At 40.7% G+C, this 26,136-nt stretch overlaps 2 protein-coding genes across 6 annotated transcripts in view; both read left to right on the top strand.

The window, feature by feature from the left end:
- The window catches only part of LOC146481324 (uncharacterized), a 51,070-nt gene extending 42,755 nt beyond the window's left edge, over positions 1-8,315 (top strand). Inside the window, exons 1-4 of one of the 5 annotated variants that reach the window (XM_085108945.1) lie at positions 504-628; positions 829-906; positions 4,179-6,962; positions 7,796-8,315. In XM_085108945.1, coding sequence (XP_084965071.1) covers positions 4,221-6,953 — 2,733 coding nt within the window. In that variant the 5' untranslated portion in view covers positions 504-628; positions 829-906; positions 4,179-4,220 and the 3' untranslated portion in view covers positions 6,954-6,962; positions 7,796-8,315. Of the gene's footprint in view, positions 1-503; positions 629-828; positions 907-4,178; positions 6,963-7,795 lie in introns of those variants that run through there. The other 4 variants (XM_085108944.1, XM_085108943.1, XM_085108946.1 and 1 more) reach the window with 4 other exon arrangements.
- A 9,443-nt stretch (positions 8,316-17,758) lies between these two features.
- Positions 17,759-19,886, top strand: LOC146481323 (uncharacterized). Its single transcript, XM_085108970.1, has 2 exons — positions 17,759-17,984; positions 19,312-19,886. The coding sequence occupies exons 1-2, from the start codon at positions 17,835-17,837 to the stop codon at positions 19,822-19,824; spliced, it is 663 nt and encodes a 220-aa protein (XP_084965096.1). The 5' UTR covers positions 17,759-17,834; the 3' UTR covers positions 19,825-19,886.
- Positions 19,887-26,136: the final 6,250 nt, after the last annotated feature.

Genomic DNA, 26,136 nt, shown 5'->3' with positions numbered 1-26,136 from the left:
ACTGATGGTACAGAGATGTATAAACAAGCGCTTTGTGGGCTTGATTATGAGTAAAGTGCTTTGTGTCAGTGAATAATTTGTTCTGGCAGAGGATCAGGGATCTGTCGAAAAACGAAACACTTGAAAACGAAGACTTTAGAACCCAAAACTGGAAAATGAAACTTTCGATAATCGTAATTTATAAACAAAGTACCTTGAAATTCGAAAACGAAGTATCCCAAATACAAAAGCTTGAAAATGAAATCAGAGCTCGTTCACGGTCAGCTTGTTGTAAGTGTTTTGCAATGTATACAAATCTTTGCTACTGTTTCTTGCACGTTAAGCAATGGAAACATTAATTAAATGAAATTTTAACCATTTTAATGTAGCTAGGAATTAAAACGGTCAAAATTTAGGATCGGTTACTCATTTGACATTTTCATTATTGTTGACAATCATCAAGCTGAAAATAACAACAGCTTCCGGTGTCAAAATATTTAAACACGCTTCCTCAGCACAATCTTCTAATTTGCCTTGGTCTTTAGTGGCCACAGTTTTGGTTTAAAGAAATCTTTGATGCAAGTGGTTTGCAATAAGTGACAATCAACACTCGGTCTGAGATTTAAGCCAGTCCTGATAGCAATTGAAGGTAAATATTGTACTGGAGTAATCCCATTATTACATATGGCACACACACCGATACAAATATCACTGAACTATCGATCTGTCTTTACCCGACTCTTATAGTTTGTAATATTCTCAGTCGCAATAATTTGCTTATCTGCAAGTTAAAAGATAATCATATTTAAATCAGATAACTTGATAATTGTTTGTCTCCAAATTTCTTAGCTCCAGAATGAACATTTCTGTAAAGCTTGATTGAATTGAAGAGAAATCCACAAGAAGGATCCATTTGGAACACCAGTGGTAAGTAATTACCTATGTTACATATAATACTCAGAGCTTAAACGGTTTTTTTTTACTCATAAAAAGATTTATCGGTTTAAACGTTTTACTTATTCTCTGTGTAATTTATTGCGCTCTGTTCAGTTTAACTATTTACGCAAAACAGAAACTCGCATTATTCCTCAAAATCATACCATGTCAAGCCTAATTCAATTTCACCTCGTATGTCTTCTTTCCGTGATACTGAATCACTAACCACCCTGACTTTGACAAACCCTAACCGTAACCTTAACCTTAATCATTAACTGACACCCAGTGATTCCTTTCGGTGTAAAATCTGTTCGGAATGACATAGCCTGCGAGAAGAGACGCCTTCTTCAGCTTTTTTTTTTAATAAATTCTCATCAGTTCATGTTAAATTGTGAAGAAATAACGTTTTCTTTGATAAAAGGTCACCTCAAATCCACGCGACGCTGAAAAACTAATCCTTTTTGCTTTCTGAGCGGCTCATATATCCCGTTAAAATGGCAAAAAGGCCGGCTAGCATAACAGCGGGTCATAAAAAGAGCAGACGCTTTTTCCATCTTTTGTTTCATAAATTCTGATCAATTCAGGTTAATTTGTGAAGAGCTAATGTTTTCTTTAGTAAAAGGTCACCCCAAACTCTCGCATTGCTGAAAAACTAATCGCGTTTTTTGCGAAGGGGCAAATACGCTGTTAAAAGTATGCAAAAATGCCTGCTAGCATTTTCAGAATGTAAACGCAGCTTTCAGGTAAATACGGGGAAATATAATTTCCCTTCCTAAAAATTTCGGGAATAAAAATTTTCCGCTGAAGAATTCAAACAGATTAATCTGTGTTATCTTACACAAATATGTGTTTTAAAAGGCCGTAAAATGATGCGGCGATGAAGGAACCAGCAATTTAATATAACTTTTTGTGGTTTCATATTCCCGTTGGGTGCCGTGTTCAGAATGAAGCGTAACCTAAACTCTTACTCTAACATTTCTTCCTTTGGTATTGAAAATTTATGACCGGCTCCCTCACTAGCAACTCAGTTCTTAGTATGTGAGACAGCCGAGTTTGAAAAACCAGTTAAACCTGACGGCTTGACAAGAAATATATTAGTATTGAACTTAATTGTAAAGGATTTTTTTTATTATTTAGAATCGATATAAAGGATGCTTTCTTGCCAGTGATGGGGTTTTTTATGGGTACACTTTCATGTGTTGTACTCATCTCTTAAAATTAAATGACAACATTCTTAATTAATTCAGTTTGAAGTATTTTAGAACTCTACCAAACTACATTCTCAGTTCAAGCAACTAGTTACATACCCGCCTGGACTCGATTGAGTTACTTCCGACCTGTAATAGTTTTGTTTCAAAGCCACCATTTTCATCAATTGGTATTAAAAAATAGTTATCGGCGTGCAAATTAGCTTCTGAAATTACAATGTTTATTGCGTTTCCAACTTCAAACCTTTCGTTATCATTAACTGAAGTCCATCAAAATATCTTAATCAGTTCGGTTTAACTGTATTTTGTGATACTGAGCATGGGTGAGCTGTGATGACGTGCTTTTATTTCGTTCGCCAGTAAAACACGTTTAAGAGATATTTTTTTTATCGCGTATAAACCTGAAAGCAGATATTGTTTGCCTTTGCAGGATGTTCCTATTTATAGGGGTTCACACAATCAAGTTGTGTAACAGGTTTTAGTTTCGAAGTATAAGGAGATTGAATGACAATACCGAAAGATTGGTTTTAACGTGTGATGCAGCGGGTTACCCAACTCTTCATGTCTTGGGAAGCATTACCCGCCTCAGAAATTTGGATTAGCGAAATGTTACCGCAAAGTTTAGTAGCACTAAAATCGAATTCGTTTTGTCTTCGGAGGGGAAAATATGTCGTTTGCAGCCAGAATAAGGACCGCTGACACTTTCAAAAAGCCAACAGAAACTCAGGAAATTCGGACAATTAGTTTCCGTTCCTTAAGATTTTCCGCGATATAAATGTTCAAATTTTCATCATATACCGAACAAATCGAACAATGTTGGCTTGCAGCACATAAAACCACCTGCGAATTGAAGTTTTCTCGTTAGATTGCTTTGGATAGTGAGAAGAATATTTACATTCAAGTTCAAATAAACGTAAGCATACCTAAGCTATGGTGTTTCAGATTGTCCTTGTGGCTCAAATCGTTACGGCAAGTTTTATTGCCGGATGTGAAAAGTTTATGCGGCCGTTTACTATACGTGATAGGAAGAAAAATATAGGATAACGACGTGCGTATAATATAGGGCAACACAAAACCCTTGATATTACTACAATTTACCCTTTTCAACCATAAGGATGACGATATACAATGAAACGAGGCATTCCTAACGGAATCGCACTCCATCCGCGCAGAACTATTTGCCTAGGCATACTTACATTGCTCGCACACTTCTATGTTATTTATTGTTAAGTTATTTTAATCACCTCACACGGTATATATTAAGTCCTTTTTGAATTTTTAATTTGTCACTTGAAAATGATGTTATGTCGACATCGAAACATGGTGTTTTTTCTTCGCTATTTTTTATCCTTGAACTTTTTATCCTAAATCTAATCTAGTTCAAATAATTAAAAACAAGAGAAAATGTGTGTTGCACCTTGAATGGAACACTTTGTGTTGATATCGCGTTACTAAAGCTGTGTTGTTTTTTGAAAGTGATTATGGACGAAAATCATACTGACAGGGAGAGATCAAAAAAATTTGCTTTCAGAATATTGCATTTTTTTTTCATACTGCTTAGTTAAAATTGCCTCATTGATTTCTTACTTAAGTAAAGTAAGTTCTTCATTTCTTACTATAGGAAAGTACGTTTCTGAAAACACTAATTAAATAAACGCTCAATAATTAGAATATAACGGTAAACTTATAAGCTGACGACCAAGCTATTCTAGACGCGAGTTAGTAGTAGTTATCTTTAAACATGTCAGTATCGCTTTCTATAAATACGGTCTTGGCAGCATCAATGTACAGTTTAAGTAATCTCTTGTATCGCAACTCAGATCTAAGAGAAAAATGACATCTGCTGCTTTTCTGGAGATGGAATTTTCCTTTAAATAACGAAAAATAAAGGACTAACATTTGCGCATGTATACATTGTGAACGAAACTCTTTGTGGTGATATTCCATTACTGGTATGTCAGTTATTTGTGAAAGTCATTATGGATAAAGGGAGAAAAGAGATCATAACACATTTTCCTTCAGAATATCGACCCTATCAAACTTTTTTCCTTTTAGGTACGTCTTTTGTGTAACTCCTGCAGTCATAACCAGAGGAAAATGGTGGATAGAAAGTTAACAGTTTTAGTGTTTCACGTGCAAGAGCTTAGCATTGCCAAAGAACAGGGGAACAGAGTGGGGGAGGGAATTGCCTATAACAGTCTGGGCGCTGCTTATTTTTATCTGGGAGATATGCAACAGGCCATAGAGTGTTTCACGCGATCATTAAATATTGTCCAAGAGTTTGGGTACAAGGAATGGGAGAAAAATACCTCTTGCAATCTAGCCATTGCTTATTACTTAGTGGGTGATTTCCAAAAAGCGATAGAATATTACTTGCAATCACTACGTCTTGCTAAATGGCTGGGGGACAGACATTTGCAGGGAAGAATCTATGGAAATCTGGGCCTTAGCTATCGCAGCGTCGGTGACTTTAAACAAGCCATAGAATGCCACAAAAAACATCTCAGTATTGTTAAAGCGCTTGGATTCAGCGCTGAAGAGGGAATGGCTTATTGCAATCTGGGCGTTGTGCATAGCGAACTGGGTAATTTTAAAGAAGCCGTAGAATGCCACAAACAGCAACTTAGTATTGCTAAAGCAGTAGGTGACAGGGTTGGAGAGGGAAAGGCCTATGGCAATTTGGGCATCGCTTATAGCAGAATGGGAAATTTCAAACAAGCGATAGAGTACCTCAAACAAGATCTTAGTATTGCTAGAGAAGTAGGGGACAGGGCAGGGGAGGGACAAACCTATGGTAATCTGGGCAATGCTTATTGCCATCTGGGTAATTTCAACCAAGCCATAGAGTACCACAAACGACAACTTAGTATTTCTGAAGAAGTAGGGGACCGTGCTGGTCAGGGACTAGCCTATCGTAATCTGGGCTGTGATTATTATGGTGTGGGTAATTTTAGACAAGCCATAGCGTACCACAAGCAACATCTTACTATTGTTAAAGAAATAGGGGACAAAGCTGGGGAGGGAACAGCCTATGGCAACCTGGGCAATGCTTATCACAGTTTGTGTCATTTTAAAGACGCCATAGAGTACCAGAGAAAACATCTTAGCATTGCCAAAGAAGTTGGGAGCAAGGTTGGGGAGCAACAAGCCTATAGCACGCTTGGCTGTGCTTATCATGACCTGGGGGATTTCGAAAAAGCCGTAGAGTACTCCAAACAATGTCTTAGTATTACCCAAGAGATAGGCAACAGGGCGGGAGAGGGCAAAGCCCACGGATCTCTGGGCGAATCCTATCGTGGTCTGGGTGACGCTAAACATGCAATAGAGTGCCACATAAAATCCCTAAGTATTGCTAAAGAAGTAGGGGACATGGTTTTTGAGGGAGATGCATACTGTTCACTAGGTATTGATTATGAATCAGCAGATTCTTTATGTGAGGCGGTTGATTGTTATCAATCGAGTGTAAGACTCTTGGAGAAAGCACGAACTCTTCTTCATTCCGAAGACGCAAGGAAAATAGGCTTTCGGGATCTCCATCAGACTGCGTATACCGCTCTATGGAGAACTCTTTTGAAGAATGGGAAACCTTATGGGGCTTTGTGTGCAGCTGAGCAGGGACGAGCACAGGCTTTGATGGATATGTTGAAGAGACAGTATGTTGTTGACTCAAAACCATCCACGTCTGATGAACCCAACGAAACGATTTCGAATATGTTAGACAATTTAACTACAGAAACTGTTTTTTTAGCACTTAGTGAAAGTTCTTGTAAAGACACGATCCATTTTTGGGTGCTGAGAAAAAGCAGACAGGTTCTGTACAACCAAAGGGACATCCAAAATGGAGATGCCTCCATGTTAATGGAAGCTACCTTGAAAGAGATCGGCGCAGGTGTTCGTGTCAAATGCGAGAATCGCTCAATGGATGAGCTAACTGATATCCCCCCGTCGAGCAGAGAAGCTGTTGGAGAAAAAGACCAGTCATGTATTTTCTCTGTCAACTCTTTGCGTCCACTCTATGATGCTATTATTGGCCCCATTGCAGATTTCCTCCATGGTGATCAGTTAATCGTTGTCCCGGATGGTCCATTTTGCTTGGCTCCTTATCCTGCATTGAGCGAATCAATCAGGATTCGCGTTGTTCCCTCGCTGAACTCCTTACAGCTAATTGCAGGCGCACCTGATGACTTCCACAGTAAGAATGGCGCCCTACTTGTGGGAGATCCATGTTTAGATGAAGTTCCCATGAATTTATTACAGTTGCCTTACGCGGAAAAAGAAGTCAAAATGATTGGAAAACTTCTGAGGACGACACCTCTGACAGGCAAAGATGCAACTAAAGATGAAGTGGTGAAGAGACTCAAGTCAGTTGCTTTGGTGCACATTGCTGCACATGGATGTGCGCAATCTGGAGAAATTGTTTTGGCCTTAGATCCTGGTCGCAAGTCCCAGCCTCTCAGAAGACAAGACTTCATTTTAACAATGTCAGATGTGCAAGCAGTTTGCCTGAGAGCCAGACTCGTTGTCCTGAGCTGTTGTCACAGTGGCCGGGGAGAGGTTAAGTCTGAGGGTGTGGTCGGGATAGCGCGTTCTTTCCTGTGTGCTGGTGCTCGGTCTGTTCTGGTGTCACTCTGGGCGATTGATGACGAGGCAACCATGGTGTTCATGGAAAGTTTCTATCGACACCTTGCAGATGGAAAGAGCGCCAGTGTGGCTCTTCGCCAGGCTATGAAATCTCTTCGTGAGTCGGAAGAATTCAGTGCCGTGAAGCACTGGGCTCCATTTGTGCTGATTGGTGACGACGTTACGCTGGAATTTGGAGCAGAAAAATAAAAGTTGATGGTAAGCGTTGTTTGAGTTAAATTCAACTTAGGTTTAAAGGATAAATAGGCTTATTAAAAAAACAGTTCAAAACTTTTACAATAGAATGGTTCATAGTTGATCGAGGGACTGGCTAGGAAGCCTGGCCATGAAAACAATGGTACTGCAATTTATGTTGGATGGGCTGGGACCCTGCACAATTCTTTGTTTTAACGCTCACACCACAGTTGAATATCTTAACAAAAATGTTTCGGTTGGTCAATTGCTCCAACACATTCCAAATTCTATTGTTGTTTGTGCAGGGTCAAGGCCAGAAAGGCATATAACAAAGAAGTTTGTCAGGTTTCATAACCATTGATGAAAAACGATTTAGAGAAACATTTCAACAAGAAAATTAACGATGGTAAAACAGCATGACGTTTCGACGACTTTATATCGTATTTTCTCACTTTCAATACCTATAAATATGCCTTTCCGTTATTTCCATTTTTACTCATTTGACAATGACGATATGAAGTCGTCGAAACGTCATGCTGTTTTACTATCGTTAATTTTCATAACCATTGCCTTTAATTAACTATGAATGGTTTTAGGATCGGTCGTAAAATTGGTTGGTTACCATGCTGTCTAGTATAGTATCTCAAATATTGGTTTCGAATTTTAAGATGCGTGGGCCTTTGTTTTTGTTTTGTTGGCTTTTTTTGTAGACTCCACAATAAAATGCCTCACCATTTTTTTTTCTCTGTTTTATATCTGGTAATGAAACCTAACAATCGCATCTGATGCCGAGAAACCTGTCAATTAAGAGCCTCCAAGTCTTTTTAAATAACCTAGCTTATTCTTTTCTTTGGCAGAGGGTGCCTACGCTTAGTACAGAGGATATTTCAGCGAGAATTTCAGTGGCGCATCAATGATGCCATTTGCGGCTTACTTCAAATATTACGACTTTAGTGTAGAATCTTAAATTCAGCATATGAGAAAAGCTGTATATCGATAGCCATGCACGCTTTCGATCAAGAAACGAGAAATAGAACAATTTCAAACACTGGACTGTGTATTGGCTTTTCAGATTTCCACGTAATTGTGTAAAGAAAAGGACACGTTTCATTAATGGCACTTAACTGCTATTTTATGAATTTATCAACTGTAACTTTTTGTCTCAGTAGTGATTCCAACGAAAGTGCCAACGTTAACATTGTATATATTTTAAATCCACTAAGCTAAGGAATACTGAGCAAAGACTAAGTTTTACTCAAAAGTGGTGCGTAACCAAATGAGAAGGCGTATTTGCCCATTTTGAAAAGAAAAGCTTCAATTTTTAAGTATTATTATTATCAAGTATTATTTTTAGCGTTCTCAAAGCAGGGGAAGGTGTGAAGTCTTGGAATGTGTGTTAGTCTTTTTACATGGGATAACATAGCTGAAAACACGTTCATGACATTTTAACTTGGACGACTTTCATGAATGTGGAAACCTGAATTCAATATTCTGAAAATAGAGATGTTCATATGAGCTGAAGACTTTTTCAGGAACTTGCTTCAATTATTGTTTATAATTCTCCTCTAAATTTTTTTCAAGTCTGTTTGGTTTAAATTAATCACGTGACGTGATAGTGTTTATCCGCGGGGAGATTTAGAATCTTGTTCACGGCAAACGGCAAACGTGAGATTCGCGTTTTTGTTTTCTTGAAAAAATGAGTACATAGATGAGAATAATGCAAAATAATTCTGGTCCTTCAGGCTAACGCAAAATTACTCAATTTTAGTGAGAAACCGAAAACAGCGAGCGGCAAATGCTCAGGACAAACATGGTGATCACATGGTCATTTTTGCCGTTTGCCGTTTCCCATAAACGTATAGTTCTAAATCTCTCTGCTATTATCAACGCGAAACCGCGGGGCCATCCGGCGAAAGAGTCCGGATGAAAAGTACTTGTCCGTTAAAAAAAAAACCCTTCCATTTTTTGTTTTACCTCTCGGAATAACAAGCGGGTTTCAATTAAATTAACTAGGAATCTGTTTCTTAAGAATTCCGAAGACTGGTTTCAGATTCTTTTGCTATGATTGTTGATAGTTTAATTTCTAGTACTATCTGGCCCAATGTGTTTGTTAGTTGCAAGGTTTTTAACATTGTAGTTTCCAAAGTTATTAAAGATAGATTTTCTGGTAACGACAAGTGTGGTAGTAAAATGGTTTTACGGAGGAGATGTTTCGGGACAATTGAGAAACGGATGCCAGTACCCGGTTACTCGAAGCCGATTACTCCAATTCGAGTTTCCGGTCTGATTCGAAATATTCTATTTTATTTTTTTACTTTTTTAATGTGCAGAAGCGTTTTCGTTATCTGTTTGTTTGCAGTTGCAAAGTTTCAGTTTCAATAGAAGCGAGCAAACAACTCAGCAGGCAAGCAAACAAACAAGCGAGTAAGGGGGTGTTTATATGATACCGGGACGACTTTCACACCTGACTGTACGAGTTCATGCCGGTTCCCTGTTGTGCCTCTGTATTTGTTTAAATGATTTTTTTTAGATGAAACTAGTGAGAAGCACGTCTACGAACTCTTACAGTTGTAAAACGATTTATTTTTCTCCTACGCGTTTCGTGTGACTAACGCACACTTCGTCAGGGAGTTTTACAATACAACATAAGTTACCTGTATATATACCTACATAAAAGACTAAAATAAGCTTTACATTACGTAAAACTGAACCTACGCTAGTGGATTTACATGTAGGAAACAGGCTAAAAGGCGTGCAAGGTGTGACATATTTTGTGGGTGACATAATTTTGGGGTCCATAGTTTTAGCTAAAACTGTGGGCCCCAAAAAACAACGAAACTGGCCTAAATTTTCAATTCGGTACAAAACTAATTCCGGTGTCATGTAAAGTGTTTGACGCTCTTCGTTTCGAACTTTGCTTTGCGTCTCTACACAGGGTGTAGACGCGGCATCAAGCCAGTTCTCGGCTAACATCTCGAGTTGTACCGTTACCATGACAACACCCCCATAACAAAGCAACTAATGTTGCGTATACAATAAGTGTAGCTTTGACAAACATTTGTAATAAAACAATTTTAAAACCCGAAAAAACGCTTTCCTTATAAGAGTAAAATTGAAGTATTGGGGTTTTCCATTAATATCTTTTAAATTCAAGAAGATAAAGATATTTTCTCGGGACGAAAATAATGTAATTTTGCCACCGTAAAGAAGTTTGAGAACTCTCGAATCTCTTTACTATGGCCATATTTTATAAACTCATTTGATAAAACAAAATGCTCGTTTTCAGTGCCACTAACTCCATTATGTTAAGAAAACAAAAACGATTTCGAAGTTATCGAGAGGAGCGTGCACTACTTGCAGCTCAACTTAAGTGACAGGAAAATGAAAATCCGCATCACTAAAATAAAAGTCCTACTCGAGACCGCTAGGCAAATCGGCATAATTGTTTTCAGTATAAGGTTGTCGGTGCAAACTGAAATTCTTGTGGAAAGTGAAACTTCAATCTGTAGTGTATTTTATGCTTAGCTTAAGGCTCGTTTTGTAAAAACGGTTTCAACATTTGCCCAACATTCGCTCAACTGTTGGTCAAATCGGTTTGACCGACCTACCCAGTAGTCCGCGGGCTCTGATAGGTTTTTCGTTTTACGCTTTATCTGGATATGTCCGTGCTACCATTTTTATACAAGGAAAAGGAGAAAAAATAGATTACGCTTTCATTGAATCCTTATATGCCCTGTAATGTTGACGTTTCGAGTGTTAGTTCTAGGTCGCAATCACTCTGACGAAGGGATATAAGCGCTCCAAACGTTAGCACTCGAATCTCTTTACGTTGGCCCAGGTTAGATAGATAGATAGATAGATAGATAGATAGATAGATAGATAGATAGATAGATAGATAGATAGATAGATAGATAGATAGATAGATAGATAGATACGTTTATTAAGACACTACACGGCAGTATAAACTGAATTGCGTAGAGAAAAAATTACAGACTATTTACAAATGTATATACTACCTTACAAATTACCTTATCGACTCTGTTGATAAACCAAACATTCGTTTCCACTGTCCATCGATTCAGCACCTCAGTTTCCATAGAAACTAACGGCCCCTTATCCATTTGTGCTGTAGTGTGTTTGATTTGCATGTTTTTCATTAATAATTAACTCTCAGTTAATTATTCAATAGTACCGGCTTTTTTTAGTCCTGTCCCTGCCTATTTTAGCCTAATTGTCTCTAAGGAAACCGATGCTGGCTTTCAAGTCAACATTGATGTCCGTCGCTTTCTGTTCACCCAAAGAAAGTTTATGAAGAAATTGAGAAGTAATCCTATTCAAAGGTAAGCATTCCCGTGCCAGTGTGTTATTATAAAACCACTTTTCCCCTCCAATTCATTCATGGCGAGATTTCGATAGGATATCAAATCACTGTTTTATTTTTTTACTCTTGTCTTTTTCTTGGCTAATCGATGATATATAAAATAAGTGTCTTCTGAGCATCGTCCCAACTGAATTTAGGAGGAAACGTGTTAAAAGAATGAACGGTGACAAATTTACTGAACTGAAGTGATTTTGCTGCACTGTTTGCTACGCCAGTTATCGGTTGTGGTAAATAATAAATAAATTCCCATAGTGAAATAAAATGAGTTTCGTTGTTTAATAACTGCGTATGGCAAACGTTACAGAACACCGCTTAGCACGAAGCACAATAACAATGTATGACTTAAAGAGTAAAAGAATTTCAGATTCCCAGATATAACACTTAGCCTCTCTTGCACTTAGCAAGGGTCAAAAGCGCTCTTTAGCCGGGGCCTCCATAATGGTCTTGTTAGCGTCAGGATTACGTAATTCACTGTCTGAAGAAACATTTAAGAAGGCGGTCAGAAAATAGATCTCGAGAAATTATTAAGCAATGGTTGTCAGGACTGGAGTAGTGCTTGCGTCACTAACTGAAGATTACAGCTTTCTCGTGTATTTTATGTATAGTTCCTAACTTTTATTAACTCATTTTAACGCCTAAATACTGTATACTCTGTTACAGTCAAACCCCGTTATTACGGACACCGTTGGAACCAGAAAAAGTGTCCGTATTACAGAGTGTCCTTATTAAGCGGGTTAATTTTAAAGAAAATGTATGGAGCGGGACCAAGACACTGCCAAGAAATCTGTCCGTAATAACGAGTGTCCTTAAAGCGGGGTTTCACTGTATTATTTTAGACTGTATTTAATTAACGCATTGATACTTTTTTAACTCTCGACTCTTAGGTAGATTTGGGTTAGGTTTGTAAATTTCGGACGATCAGTTGATGTATTGGTGAAAGTTAATTTTTTTAATTGCACCAGTATCAAGGAATTAAAATGGCAGACGCCACAGATTGCCATGGCAACTGGATATTCGCGGGTCCCGATGGTATCAAACCGTTCTCCCGTTACAAGTTGCGCGACCCACGCTACGTTGGTCACACAAGCTACTCACGTGAGCGCACCAGTGACGTCAAACACATGTGGCGAGCTCCCTGGTGGAGTGCTAATTTTCCCGCCAAAAGGGGCTGGGTTGGCGCCATTGGCTGGAACACGTGGTCATACAATGATTGGCGGCTGTTGAAAAGCGAGCATCAGATCAGAGCTGGGCCATTCCGTACGGCGACTGTGCATCGGATTGTCAACGAAGGAGTGTATTAAGCATTTACCTTGAAACATAACTTAAGCAGTAAATTTGACAGACTTGACATTTTGGAGAAAAACAGGAACAACAAAACAAGATTAAACTAAATCCTATTTAAGTACTTTGTTGATGTAAAATTATTTTAATAGACCATTTCTGAGTTGCTTTGAACCTCATTATGAAAGCGGGGGGGGGGGGGGGGGGTTATGAAAATTCGTTTTTATTCAAATGCAAACAAAACAAATTTTCTTATGACAAGTTTTGCACTTAGCCTCACTTTCATAGTGAGGTTCACAGCAACTCGGAAATGGCTTATTGCACTATTAAGTTCAAAGTTTATCAGCCACAGAAACATACTTTTTGGATCTAGGACGACAAATTGAAGAATTACAGGGGGAGGGCAAGGGGAAGATTAAAATATTTAAAATTTTATCTCCTGTGTTCCGTCGGAGATAGTTTTGCGCCATTTTTTTTTATATCTGTGTCGAACTAGTACAGTTTGATCTGTTTGTTGTGCTTTAGATTAAAATTTATAACTGGCAGAAAGTTTTAGGAACGGGAATTTTGTTCTTGTTGTTTTTTTTTCCGGCATTACAACTTCACGCCGACTTAAGTGTGTACCCCAAAATTTGGGGTCGTTAAGTATTCATATATTCAAGCTATTGTTCTCTCTTTTGTCGAACAATTTCCGACAATAAGGCATGTTTTCCGAAGATCGCAAACTCTTTGAAGTAGGTGATATATTTTATCTTTCCCTGGGGAAGCTAGAGGATCACATCTAGTCTCAACGCGCCGCTTCAGGATCAAGATTTTTAAAAACAACTTCCCATCCTGTAAACTAACGAACAATCAATAAACAAATTCCGTTCGCTAAACGGATACATGGATTTGCCGATTTGTTTACAGCGTCCTATAAAAGATTCTCGCTTTTCAGCAAAAAAAATCACTTAGATATATCACTGTATATAAAATGTAAATAAGGTCAAAAAGAGCGCGTGGTACATCGGCCAAAGAGCCAATGTTATTGTTTGTCAATGCGTCATTAAGTATGATCAGAATGCGACTTCCACGTGCACGCTGACTTTCCTTGATTTCTTTTTTTTATTCCTTTTGTGGTTTGATATTTTGGAATCTCTTTGCTAGGAGCAAGTATTTTAGAAACATAAACTTAATTATTATCGACCGCGTCTTCACTCGTAATAAACAAAGCGCCCAACATCAAATGCCGGTTTGCTTACAGTGAATTACAATTACAACTCTTTTCACAGCTCCTCCTTTTCACGCTTCCTTTAGGGAATACAAATCAATGTTTTAGCTTTTTCGTGAAATAAAGTTTCATTAAACAGATGGTATTTGATTTCCACACAGAACACGCGTCGGGAAGATGATCATGCCATGCACAAATTTAATTAAGCATAATAACTTCGTTGTTCTACGCACCGCTTGACGAAAAATATCGAAACTCGGATTACAGTGATCAAAACACCACGTTTGAGATCTCTTTTTAAAGCTCTCAAAAGACTCTTCGTTCATTGATATAAATAACAGCTTAAAATATTTTGCGAAGAACTCAAAACCATCAAATGTCTGCAGTGATTCCGCAGAGTTCCTAAAAAAATCAAGAACAAAGGAATACTCTCGCAACTTTGCGGCTCAAGGCTGCTTAATTAGGCTATTGTTCCTGTCTTTTGAATTCGCTTCAGGGTCTTCCTGCAAAGTTCTCACCTTTTCTCAACCGAGTAAAAACGAGCTAAGGCCCGGTTCATACGTCGAACTTTACATGAGCCGAACCTAATACCTATTAAGGTCGACCCAAATAATTAAGTTCGGCAATTGATTCAGACGTCGAACCTAACTAAAGTCGAACTTAAGGTGATTCCGTTGAATTGCATTGCGCATCCTTGCTGCGCATAATTTTTCGCGTCATTTAGCGCGCGCACGAGCGCGCGCATGCAGAACATTACGGGATTTCGTTGAGGTTAAGCTCGGCAGGAAAAGAAATGGTCCTTTTCTTCTAAACAAGCACGGTGACCCCCATTTTTTAATGCATCAATTTAAATGTCATACGGTTGGCCACGATATATCACGATTTAAAGAAAAGTTTAATACTCTACTTTGAGATATTTTTATTTGAATGCTTTAAAAAGCACGTATTTAGGAAGTGCTGCTTACGTGCACACGCAGCAAAATCGTTGATTTCTTTCATAATCTTAATTCCAGTTCAATGAAAATAGTTTGTTGTGTAAGATTAAAGTAAATTTTGTTGAACTGCTTCGATATTTTAATGCAGGAAATTAATTTTTCTAGAAATGATAGTTCCCTTTTCTGATTACTAGCGTTTCTAATATAAACCTCGTGGGTCATCTATTTACTATAATAGCCATCCAGGTTGCACAAAAACGAGCACGGTGACCCCCATTTTTTATTGCATTTTTGTAATGCTCATAACATAGTCATGAATTGGACCAAGTCTTAGACAATTTTAAATACTCCTTCTTTTTCAGCGGAATCACCTTAATTAAAGCTAAAATGAGAAAGTAGTTTTTTGTGGTCAGCGGCTGTTGTTTTTACTCAACAAGATTTAAAATGGCGGGAAAGATGAATTCTGACATGGAAGAGCTTGCTTGGTAAAATATTAAAGACAGGCCAAACACGGCTCCTACTGGTCGTGATAGGAAGAATATGACCTTCAAAGCTAATTTGCTCTTTTACGATTACGTCTTTCAAAGATGTCCCTTTTCTGTACGAAAGTAAGGAAGGGTCTTTGTAGATCTTCCCTAGCAGAGGCTGATTTTCTATCAAGTGTCATTTACCAGGAGCCATAATCAGGGATGGAGACCGTAACGAGATGCCATTTTGACTTTTGGGCTTGTCCCCATGTGTTGTATCAAAAAATCTATCTTTTAGAAAAAAATTGCAACATACGCGCGTGCGCGCACGCGTGTAAGCGGTCAGGATCGCGCGCGGAAAAATTGAAATTTTTTTCTACCCGTTCAAAATGGCGTCCAAATTTTAAAATTCTGCCAGGGAATATCTCCTCAGTGTCCACATTTAAGGAATTAGACTCTCACAAAGAAAAGGTAGCAATTGGCGGAAAGAAGACGGGAAAAGTTGGAATAAGCGGCCTATTGATCACTTGACTCTCAAGTCAAAAAGGCGCCAAAACGGTGGCACTGCGTGCGTTGCTACTGTTGAATGAATGAAAAAAGCTTACACTCTACGGACATGTACTCAGACACGTAAGGACTTTTTTATCTTTAGTGAATTTTTTCTCAGTTGCTTTCCGTGTCACATATAAGGAAGTAGCCCCACGCATATTTACGTGTATTCACGCAGGTTTATGACTGGACGTAAAGGAGGGGGGGGAGGGGGGGGGCAATTTTTTCTAAAAATAGATTTTTTTGGTACAACACATGGGGACGCGTGGACCCCACGCTAACGGTCTCCATCCCTGATTATGGCTCCTGTATTTACTCATCTGAATTGTTAAAGGTTAGGCACAGAAGGGCGACATGCCATAACAAACCTCAAAATGTTTTTGCGGGTTTTTAGTTTGTTTTGTAGTGCCGACATTCTTTCGCGGAGGTTGACTTCTGAAAGAGTTTTATCTATAATATATCGAGGTAACCTCTGTTGCGTAATCTCTGTTTAAATAGAGTAATGTTTTTTTTCAAATATTGTTTTTGAAGATTTTGTTCTGAGAAGTCTTGAGGCTTCGCCTTTAATATAGCCTGTATTGGAAAGTTTCTGTCGATTTGAAGTGCGTGTGCACGTCAAGAATAGATTCTTTTCTATTTTTTTTTAATCGTTCGCATCTCAGACAAGTATATTCAGTTGTTTCGAAACAAGAAGAACAAGCACATTCCTCTTTTCCCGCTATCTTGTTCAGAATGAAGTCCTTTGCGCAAAAACGTCTGGGATAGATATAATTTATATAATTTATACGTAACGTATGCATTTGGTTCGGCACATGAAAAGTTCGACGTCTGAATCGAAGTCGAACTTTTGCCGTTCTATTCGACTGCGCTATTCGACTGGCGCAGTCGAATAGAACGGCGGGTCGACCCAAATACAAATCTGTCGATCCTAACTGATTCATACGTCGATCTTTACATGCGCCGAACCAAATGATTAGGTTCGGCTCATGTAAAGTTCGACGTATGAACCGGGTCTAACTTGCATGATTCTTCGCGGCTGCCGAAGTGAATGCCCAAAGGGATAAATAGAGCCTTCAGGCAACAAAATCCAGCGGAGTCACCCGTTTCTCAATGACACACTTAAATCGGCGTGAAGTTGTAATGGGATTTATCTACTGCCCGTGTTATCGTGGTGTTCTGAGAGCTGTGTGCAAGGCGAAAGTTGACTGCATTCCTCTTTCAGCCATTTTTTTTTTTCACTTCTAGTAGCCAAAATAATGCATTAAGGCTGGTTTCCATATGATCGCGGATCTCGCAATAAGGTCTGCGATCGTCTGCGATCATATGGAAACCGGCCCTTAGATAGAACATGGTTCTATCTTCTGCGATCGTCTGCGATAGCGATCGCAGGATCGCAGACGATCGCAGAAGTAGTTTCCATATGATCGCAGACGATCGCAGACCTTATTGCGATCTGCGATCCGCGATCATATGGAAACCAGCCTTTACTGCTTCTGCGGTATCACGTGACCCGTATAGTGGCAAGGTGATGCTATGGTTTTGTCATCATATGGAGGTTTACCCCGATTTCGTTTTGAGTGAAATTTTAATTGAGTTATATACATATTTGAATACTGTGCTCAAACATAGATTAACGACTGACCCAAAGGTTCGTCTTGACAGATTTTCCGTTCAGAAAGGCATTACTCATCTTAACAAACGGATTAATTTAAAAATGAAGAGACTTTGAACGCAAGCATTCCTATTTTGTAAGAATTGTGCTTATGTGCAATGTTATTCCTGCGGCAGCTGTACAATAGACACGATAGCTGCTTTCAAAGCCGCAACTAGCGCAGTAGTGTAAGCACGGCTCCCCTCCATTGCAAGTAATTAGTGAAAGCTAAGATGCAATAGTTCATTTTACAGTTGTGTGTTAAGTGACCTGGCCTTGGACTGTCAGCGAGGCTGGGGTTGACCTTGTTTTGATACAAACCTCATTGCTATTCTCAGCGGTCTCACCTCTCACGTATAAAAAGAGATGAGACAAAGTGAACAATGCCATTCTGTCGATCAAGCGAAAGAGCATAGTTCAAAATGGCGGACCCTGCTGTACAAGTCCCGGCACAGGAAAACCTTCCAGCAGCTCAAGCGGCCGCGGTTGTTCAACCACCACCACCGCCTCCGCCTCCACCAAACGCAGAAGAACCTCCTCAAAACGCCGCTGGAGAACAAGTCACTTTGGAGGTTTGTTCAATTTTTGTTTTACTCCAGTATCGTACACGTGTTCTTGCACTTCGTATTCCCGTGGCAGCTTTAAGTCTGTTTTCAGCTCAAGTCATGCCCTGCTTTAAACGTGTAGCTTTGTAGCTCTGCGGGCAATTTTCTCTTTACCCCCCAGTTTATTTTACGCCCTGCTTCTGAACGTGCGACCTTCGTTGCTTTGCGGGCATGTTTACAATTCATGTTGCGCCCTGGCTTGGCGGGCAATTTAAAATTCACTTCGCAATTATGTTGTGCCCTGCTGATAACGTGTACTTGGTTGCTTTGCGGGCAGTTTTAACTCTGTTTACAATTCATGTTCCGCCCTGCTTCAAACGTGTAACTTTTTAGCTTTGCGGGCCGTTTGAAACTGACTTCGTAATTATTGTTGCGCCCTGCTTCAAACGTGTAGCTTTTTAGCTTTGCGGGCAATTTTAAATTGACTTCGTAATTATTGTTACGCCTTGCTTCAAACGTGTAGCTTTTTAGCTTTGCGGGCAATTTGAAATTGACTTCGTAATTATTGTTACGCCCTGCTTCAAACGTGTAGCTTTTTAGCTTTGCGGGCAATTTGAAATTGACTTCGTAATTATTGTTACGCCCTGCTTCAAACGTGTAGTTTTTTAGCTTTGCGGGCAGTTTGAAATTGACTTCGTAATTATTGTTACGCCCTGCTGATAACATGTAGCTTTTAGCTTTGCGGGCAATTTGAAATTGACTTCGTAATTTTTGTTACGCCCTGCTGATAATGTGTTTACAATTCATGTTGCGCCCTGCTTCAAAACGAGTAGCTTTTAGCCTTGCGGGCGGCTTTAGATTGACTTTCTAATTAATTTTTTGCCCTGCTTCAACACGTATAGTTTTGTAGTTTTGCGGGCTACTTGAAGTCGACTTACCACTTTCTGAATTTTATTTATATGCGCTATTTTTGCCGATTATGTGTACATTCTAATTCTCGGTTAGCTTCAAAAGCTTTTCAATTTTGTTGACCTCAAAACATACTTCAGCAGAGAACTAGTTATTATCTTTGTGCGATCTTTGTCGATTATTCTCACTCTTCATTTTTTGATTGTCTTAATTTGCCATTTCTGAGTGCTTGTTTGCCACATTGTTCTACTTGAATTGTTTATTTTCGTATTGTTCTGTTAATTGTTATATTTGCACTCCGACTTTGTCGGAACAAAAGATTCCCTGCCGCTTTACCGGGTCTTATCACAATGCTTGTACTCATTTACGAATGTTTTTGTATCGCCGCTAAGCGGTATGAAATTACCCTTCGCAATACATCTGTCTATTTCATTTTCTCATTCAGGCTTTGCAAGAAAGAATTAAATTTTTGGAAAATGCCCAAGGGACCTCCATTCAGGCTTTAAAGAATCGCATTACCCATTATGGTAGTCGCCGCCTGGAGGACTTCGACAAATACGAGGCCTTGCGCCTCGCGGAGGAGCTCGTCTCCGTAGCGAAGACAACTGGTGATGATAAGGCCGCCAGCTTTGACATCATAGCAGCCACCCTAAGAGAGAAAATACACGTGCCGAAAGAGCAGTTTAAAGCTTACTTTTTGGCTCTTCTCGCGGACAAGGAATTTACAAGAATCTTTGACACAATCTCCAAGGTCGACAAGTCGTTTAGACGTCCCTCGCCTTACTCGCGTCCTCAGGCCAGAGGCAGTCAGAGGTTCTCGTCACACCCTCGAGTGACCTGCTACAGATGTGGTACGCCCGGACACAAGTCTACGCAATGTTTTAAGCGGTCTCCGACGACCCGCTATTTTTCTTCAGGCGGTCCAGGTCACAACCAGCCTCGACCGACATCTCAGTAGCAGAATCTGCCCGATCCTCATTTTGTATGCGTTTTAGTACTATTAAAGTCAAATGAACACTATTGCATCACAATGTTTGTTTATTCATATACATTATACCCACCCCCCCAGGGTTTTATTAACATATTATTACTTACATATTTTACGACTCGCTACGCTGTTCATAGTTGTGGGAACCAATTATCTTTTCGATCGCACCCTTCCCCCCTCGGGTGGCATTCTCAAAGGGAAGCTCACTTTCCCTCTCGGATTACCGGGGCTGAGTTTGCCATTCCTTGGGCCCTAATTTATTTCCAAGTTCTTTTTTATTTTCCTTTTAGCTGTCAGACCCTTGCTTTCACGATTGGGAAAAGCATCCCGGTTTCAAGCCTAACACAGTTGGTATGAGTAAGTTACAGTGGATAAGCATCGATGGTTCTGTTGTTGATGAGGCCCAAGGGATGGCAAACAATTCCCACATCTCTGATGAGGATATCGCCCTCGTGTTACAGGGAAATTCATTAGCGGATATGTCTCGCCTTGTTTTCCGCGATCCAGATCACTTCCTAGCAGGGGAACTCCATCGCCATGCACCACAATGGAATGCTTTATTAAATGATATGAACGATGAGCGCTTCTCTGAAGTCCGTGATTGGATTACTAACGGTGTAGACGTAACGAAGTTCTTTAGACCGTTTAAGGGTAGTTACAAGGGAAGGAATTACGAGTGTGGTAGTCCACCGCCTTGCGTTTTCCCCAACCACCTGTCGTGCAAACCTTTTGCCTCGTTTATTTCTGATACGCTCCTGGACCGTTTGCGTTCCGGTGCTATTTCTTTGTGGGGCAAAGTCGGAGAATGCACCCCACCCCACCTTATTATGCCCCTCACTGTCGAGCCTAGCAAGCCGCGTCTCTGCAATGACGATAGATTTCTTAATCTGTGGATCGAAGACCGTCCGTTTGCCTTGGATAGCGTCCAACACTTGCCTAAGTATGTCAATAAAGGATTTTACCAAACAGTGTGCGACGACAAGTCAGGATATGACCACATCAAACTTCACCCCAGCAGTCGAACTTACTTTGGCTTCCAGTGGGGAGGTTGGTATTTTGTGAGTGAATGTATTCCTTTTGGCTGGAAATCCTCGGCCTATATATATCATACGACTGGTCTAGTTGCGTCACACAGACTTCGTTCATGGAACATTCCCTCTTCGTTGTACATTGACGACCGCCATAATGGCCAACTGTCATTTCCAGGTGGCATTTTACCAGCCGCCTATCAAGCCCTCGCCTCAAGGGATGAAGTGAATTTTTCTCTGGCCGTCGCGGGTATTTTTCTCACGTGCTACATCTTAATTTCCCTCGGCTACTTTATCGGTCTGGCGAAGTCTCACCTTACCCCGAAAAAACAGGTGCCATACCTTGGTTTCGGTATCGATTCTGAACTACAGGCGTTTACCTTGTTACCCCATAAAAAAGAAAAGCTTCTTCGTCTCATCAAAGAAACGTTGGCTCGCGATAACCTGGACCTACTAACCTTGCAAAGGCTCAGCGGTAAATGCGTGTCCATGAGCTTGGCAGTTCCGGGCGCAAGGCTTTATGTTAATGAAATAAACCTAGCTGTGTCTCGCGCCACGCGTTCTGCTCGACCTGTAAAGATGTCTGCCGCTCTAAAGAATGAAATTGAGCACTGGCTATTCCTTGAGACCTGGGACGGTTTTCTTCCCTGGCGGTCTGAGAAACACACACATGTCAGGCTGTTCTCCGACTCATCTCGCTTCGCTTGGGGAGGTGCACTGAGTCCGGGTGCCATTGAGGCGAACGTTTATGATTACTGGGACGCCTCAAAAATACAAGCCGATATCGCCACTAAGGAGACCTTAGCGCTCAATAATGTCCTTGAATCATTCGCTGATACCATCAAAAACTCGTGGGTCGACGCCTTCGTCGACAGCATGGCTCTAGTCCGTTCATGGAATCGACAGGGCTCTCGTTCTCAATCGCTTTCTAGCGCCTTGAAGAAATTATTCAACACAATGACGAAACTCAACATCGATTTGCACCTTACTTTTGTGCCTAGTTCTCAGAACCAAGCCGACTTCCCCTCGCGACGCCTTAGCCTACAGGATGCCAAATTGTGCCCATCCCTATGGATAGTAGTACAAGAGTGGTATGGCGGCGAAAATGGGCACTCTGTCGATCTAATGGCACGCCCTTCAAACGCCCAATCCGACTTGTCAGGTGCCAAGTTACCTTTCTTCTCTGAAAACCCTCTGCCGGGATCCCTGGGAGTGAACGTGTTCGCGCAATCGCCCGATCTGTACGATCCGTTTGTCTTCAAGAACCCATACGCCTTTCCCCCGATCTGCCTAATACCTCATGTTATCAAGTATATGAGAAGCCTGCAATTATCCTACACTATCGTAGTACCAGACGTATGCCCAAGGCATTTTTGGTGGCCCTTGTTAACGTCTACATGTTCTTCCCGATACCTGCTGGCCGTTGCCGGAACCGTTGGAGCGCTCCTCACTCCCTCTAAACACGGGTTTTCAAACAATTGGCCTATCCCATGGGATCTCTGGGTGTTCCGCATCGGATAAGCAAGTAGTAGCTCTTGGTTAGCGCACGAGCCAAACAAAGAACACTTAGCTATCTTTAAATTTGCCAATTCTCCCATTAATTTAGCTCCATCCATTACTTCAGTGAAATCAATGTTGTCAATAAATCATTGTTTTCCAGTATACATCTGTTGACAGTTGTTTTATAGCTTCATTTATACATTTATGTCAAAACAAATCTAAAGGATAAAGAAGGAACTGTTTGTTTTACTTTCATATCCTTTAGGACTTACCTCCAGCCGTTCGAGCGTTTGTACCAGCTGTGTCATGTCCTTCGTGCAGCCACCCCAACGACAAGCTGTTCTTTTTCTGCCAAATGTGCGGCTACAGGAGGAAAACAGTCTCCCTAAGTGTCCCGAGCCCTAAACTCTCAGTCGACCTTCAAGCGATAGATAACCGTTTGGAACTCCTAAATAATGCCTCCCTTCAATCGTCATACTCAAAACAGAAGTGCTCACTTCGTACGGAGTTTGAAACTTTCTTGGCGTCCCTTCCGATTAGTAAAACCATCCTTTCGGCAAGCCCCACTGACATCTCTCGGTTCTTGGTCTGGAAAGACCGACATGGCAAAACCATAGTACATAGTAATGGGTGTCCCGATTCCCACCTTCAAAACGCAGCTAAGTGTAAATGTCCTAAACGCCTGGCATTCAGGACAATCGACTCCTACATTGGAAAACTGCGAGCCATTTTTAAGGAAACCGGGCGCTGTGGAGAGTGGAACTCCCTGCTAGGTCTGGGTAACCCCGCCGCTTCACTCGAAGTGCAAAAATATCTTAAGGCGTCAACTGAGGAACAATTACGAGCCCGCATTACGCCAAAGCAAGCAGTTCCCCTATTTTTGTCCAAATTGTTGCTTCTGGCCCGTTTTTTAAATCGGAAAATTGCGGAGCGCTCGGTTAGTCCTTCTGGTCTGTTTGTATTGACGCGGGACCAAGCGTTTTTCAAAACGTTATTCTTTAGCGGTGATCGTGGTTCAGATCTTGGCATGGTGAAAACAGAAGAGATCCTGCGTTTCCCCCAGGACAATGGGCTGTTGTTCAACCACGTATGGGGAAAAACCCTGAGGGATGGCGTCTCTAACGTCTTCGGGATTCGGAGACACCCTAACCCTGAGTTGTGTCCAGTTAAAGCTATTGAGACATATGTAGCCGTGGCTTCCGAGTTACGCGTTTCTGTGACAAATGGTTACTTGTTTCGACCAACTAATCCCCAAGGTCATATTGTGAACAAACCATTTTCAAGTTCTTCAGCAGAAGCTCGTTTAAAGCTGTATTTGAAAGAAGCTAAGATCGATGAGGGAGAAACGCTACACAGCTTCCGTTCGGGCTCAGCCATAACGTTAGCGTTATCTGGCTCCCAGTTGGCGGACATAATGTCTCATGTAGGATGGAATAACAAAGAAACTACTCTCTACTACATGAAACTAGCGGAGGTGCTTCGTTTGGATAGTCCCTCTCATTTGCTATCCGCGGACTCTTCCGCGACAGCCGCCCTAACAGAGAACTACATGGAGCTTAACCGTCTAAAAAACTTTATATCCGCTTTTCCGCACGTTTAATTCTTAACCTTGTTACATCTCGTTTAAAACACTTTACGAATTTTTAGGATGGGGCACCTTGAGTTTGGGATTCTGAGAACGGGATTTCCTTATGGTCCAGTGGTTTGGGACTTTAGGACACTCTGTAACATAGAGACTGTCGGTGCCCAATCTCAACATAGCGTGAGAGAGAGAACGTTGAGAATAAAGTACTATTCTCAGCGGTCTCACCTCTCACGTATAAAAGGAGATGAGACAAAGTGAACAATGCCATTCTGTCGATCAAGCGAAGTGTTGTAGTATAAAATGCAGCACACGGTATCCCTTGCCCTGACGTTCTCTCTTTCACCAGCCATCAAGTTTCGTCCTGCGTTTGATTTTCCCTACCCAAACCCTCCCCTTTCCTCTTCAGAACATTCATCTACAGGACGAGACTGTCGGTGCCCAATCTCAACATAGCGTGAGAGAGAGAACGTTGAGAATAAAGTACTTTTCATACGTAGATCACGCTGTTCTTATGTTAACTAGTTGTATTTACATATAACAAGATGCCTGCTATACTGGCATTACGCGTGATGCTGAGGCTGATTCATTTATTCCAACTGTATGCTTTGCCGATTGATATAACTATTTGAGTCACGACGATCGCGTTACGTTGTTTATCTTGTGTTACGCGACTCAGACTTTCACCGGAAATGTGTGGAATTCCATTACGATAACGTAAGCTTCTCAATGACCTCTTTTCAGTCTCGCGTCGTGGTCTAAGACTGTCAAACAAAGCACGATTCCTTCGCCATGAACTCACCAATTTCCACCGTTTTAAATGTCGAGTGCTTCTTAGAAGTTATTCTTTCGATTTGCCGCTTCAAAATGGTGAAATTTCCGTTTGAAAACGGCACACTTGAGTCCAGAACATCTTATAAACAATATGGCGCGACAATTTAATGCACTTTTAATTAAGAAATCAAATGATGCGTTGACGTCACACAGGTAAGGGTGAGTGGGTCCCCTCACTCGCGATATAAGCGACAAGAATGGATTTTGATTGGCCTGCTGTTGTTGAAGACAATCAGAACAATGCATCCCGAGTAGGAGAGGGGTGAGTTTAATGAACAAAATTAATGTACCGATTTGTAGCTACGAGGAAGAAAAAAAAACAAGATGCCTGCTATACTGGCATTACGCGTGATGCTGGGGCTGATTCATTTATTCCAACTGTATGTTTCGCAGATTTATAAACCAATCCTTGCTAATGGAATAGTTTGAGTCACGAAGATCGCGTTACGTTGTTTTCCTTGTGTTACGCTACTCAGGGTTTCAAGGGAAATTGCGGGAATTCCATTGCGATAACGTAAGCTTCTCAATGACCTCTTTTCTGTCTGCAATCGTGGTCTAAGATTGTCAAAGAAAGCACGATTCCTTCACCAGGAACTCTCCAATTTCCACCGTTTTAGATGTCGAGTGCTTCTTAGAAGTTATTCTTTCGATTCACCGCTTCAAAATGGTGAAATTTCCGTTTGAAACCGGCACACTTGAGTCCAGAACATGTTAACAATATCGCGCCACAAATTTAATCCGTTTTTGATAAATATATCAAATGATGCTTTGACGTCACACAGGTAGGGCTGAGTGGGTCCCCTCCCTCGCAATATAAGCGACAAGAATGGATTTTGATTGGCCTGCTTTTGTTGAAGACAATCAGAACAATACATCCCGAGTAGGAGAGGGGAGAGTTTAATGAATAAACAAGGCCCATCGCGTTGCGTGATGACCCGGGGAGTGATGACGTTAGCCTGTTTTATTAATTTTTAGAAAATGGAAGTGTTGGTAATCACGCGAGCGACGATGAGTGACATGACAGATCGTTGACTTACAAAACAATATTTGTAATTCTATTCCAACACGTCGGAGTATTGCAAAGATGGCCATTCGGCTGCTGTAGCGTCCCATTTTTGTTGTACATAGACGTATTCAATAAGAAACTTACTGCATTTGCCAATGAATAGGTTATTTTAAAAAGGGAAGAAAAGTGCTGTGCTGAAAGAGCACAGGTCAACCACCCTCTGTTTGTGTGGTGTAATGACTGTTTGCAACTTGAGACTTGAGACGATAACGTAAGCTTCTCAATGACCTCCTTTCAATCTCCCATCGTGGTCTAAGACTGTCAAACAAAGC

This window comes from Pavona decussata, unplaced genomic scaffold, assembly GCF_977016875.1.
Source record: "Pavona decussata unplaced genomic scaffold, jaPavDecu1.1 SCAFFOLD_51, whole genome shotgun sequence".
NCBI lineage: Eukaryota > Metazoa > Cnidaria > Anthozoa > Scleractinia > Agariciidae > Pavona > Pavona decussata.
The sequence above is the reverse complement of the archived record's forward strand: the minus strand, read 5'-3'. Positions and strand labels throughout refer to the sequence as shown.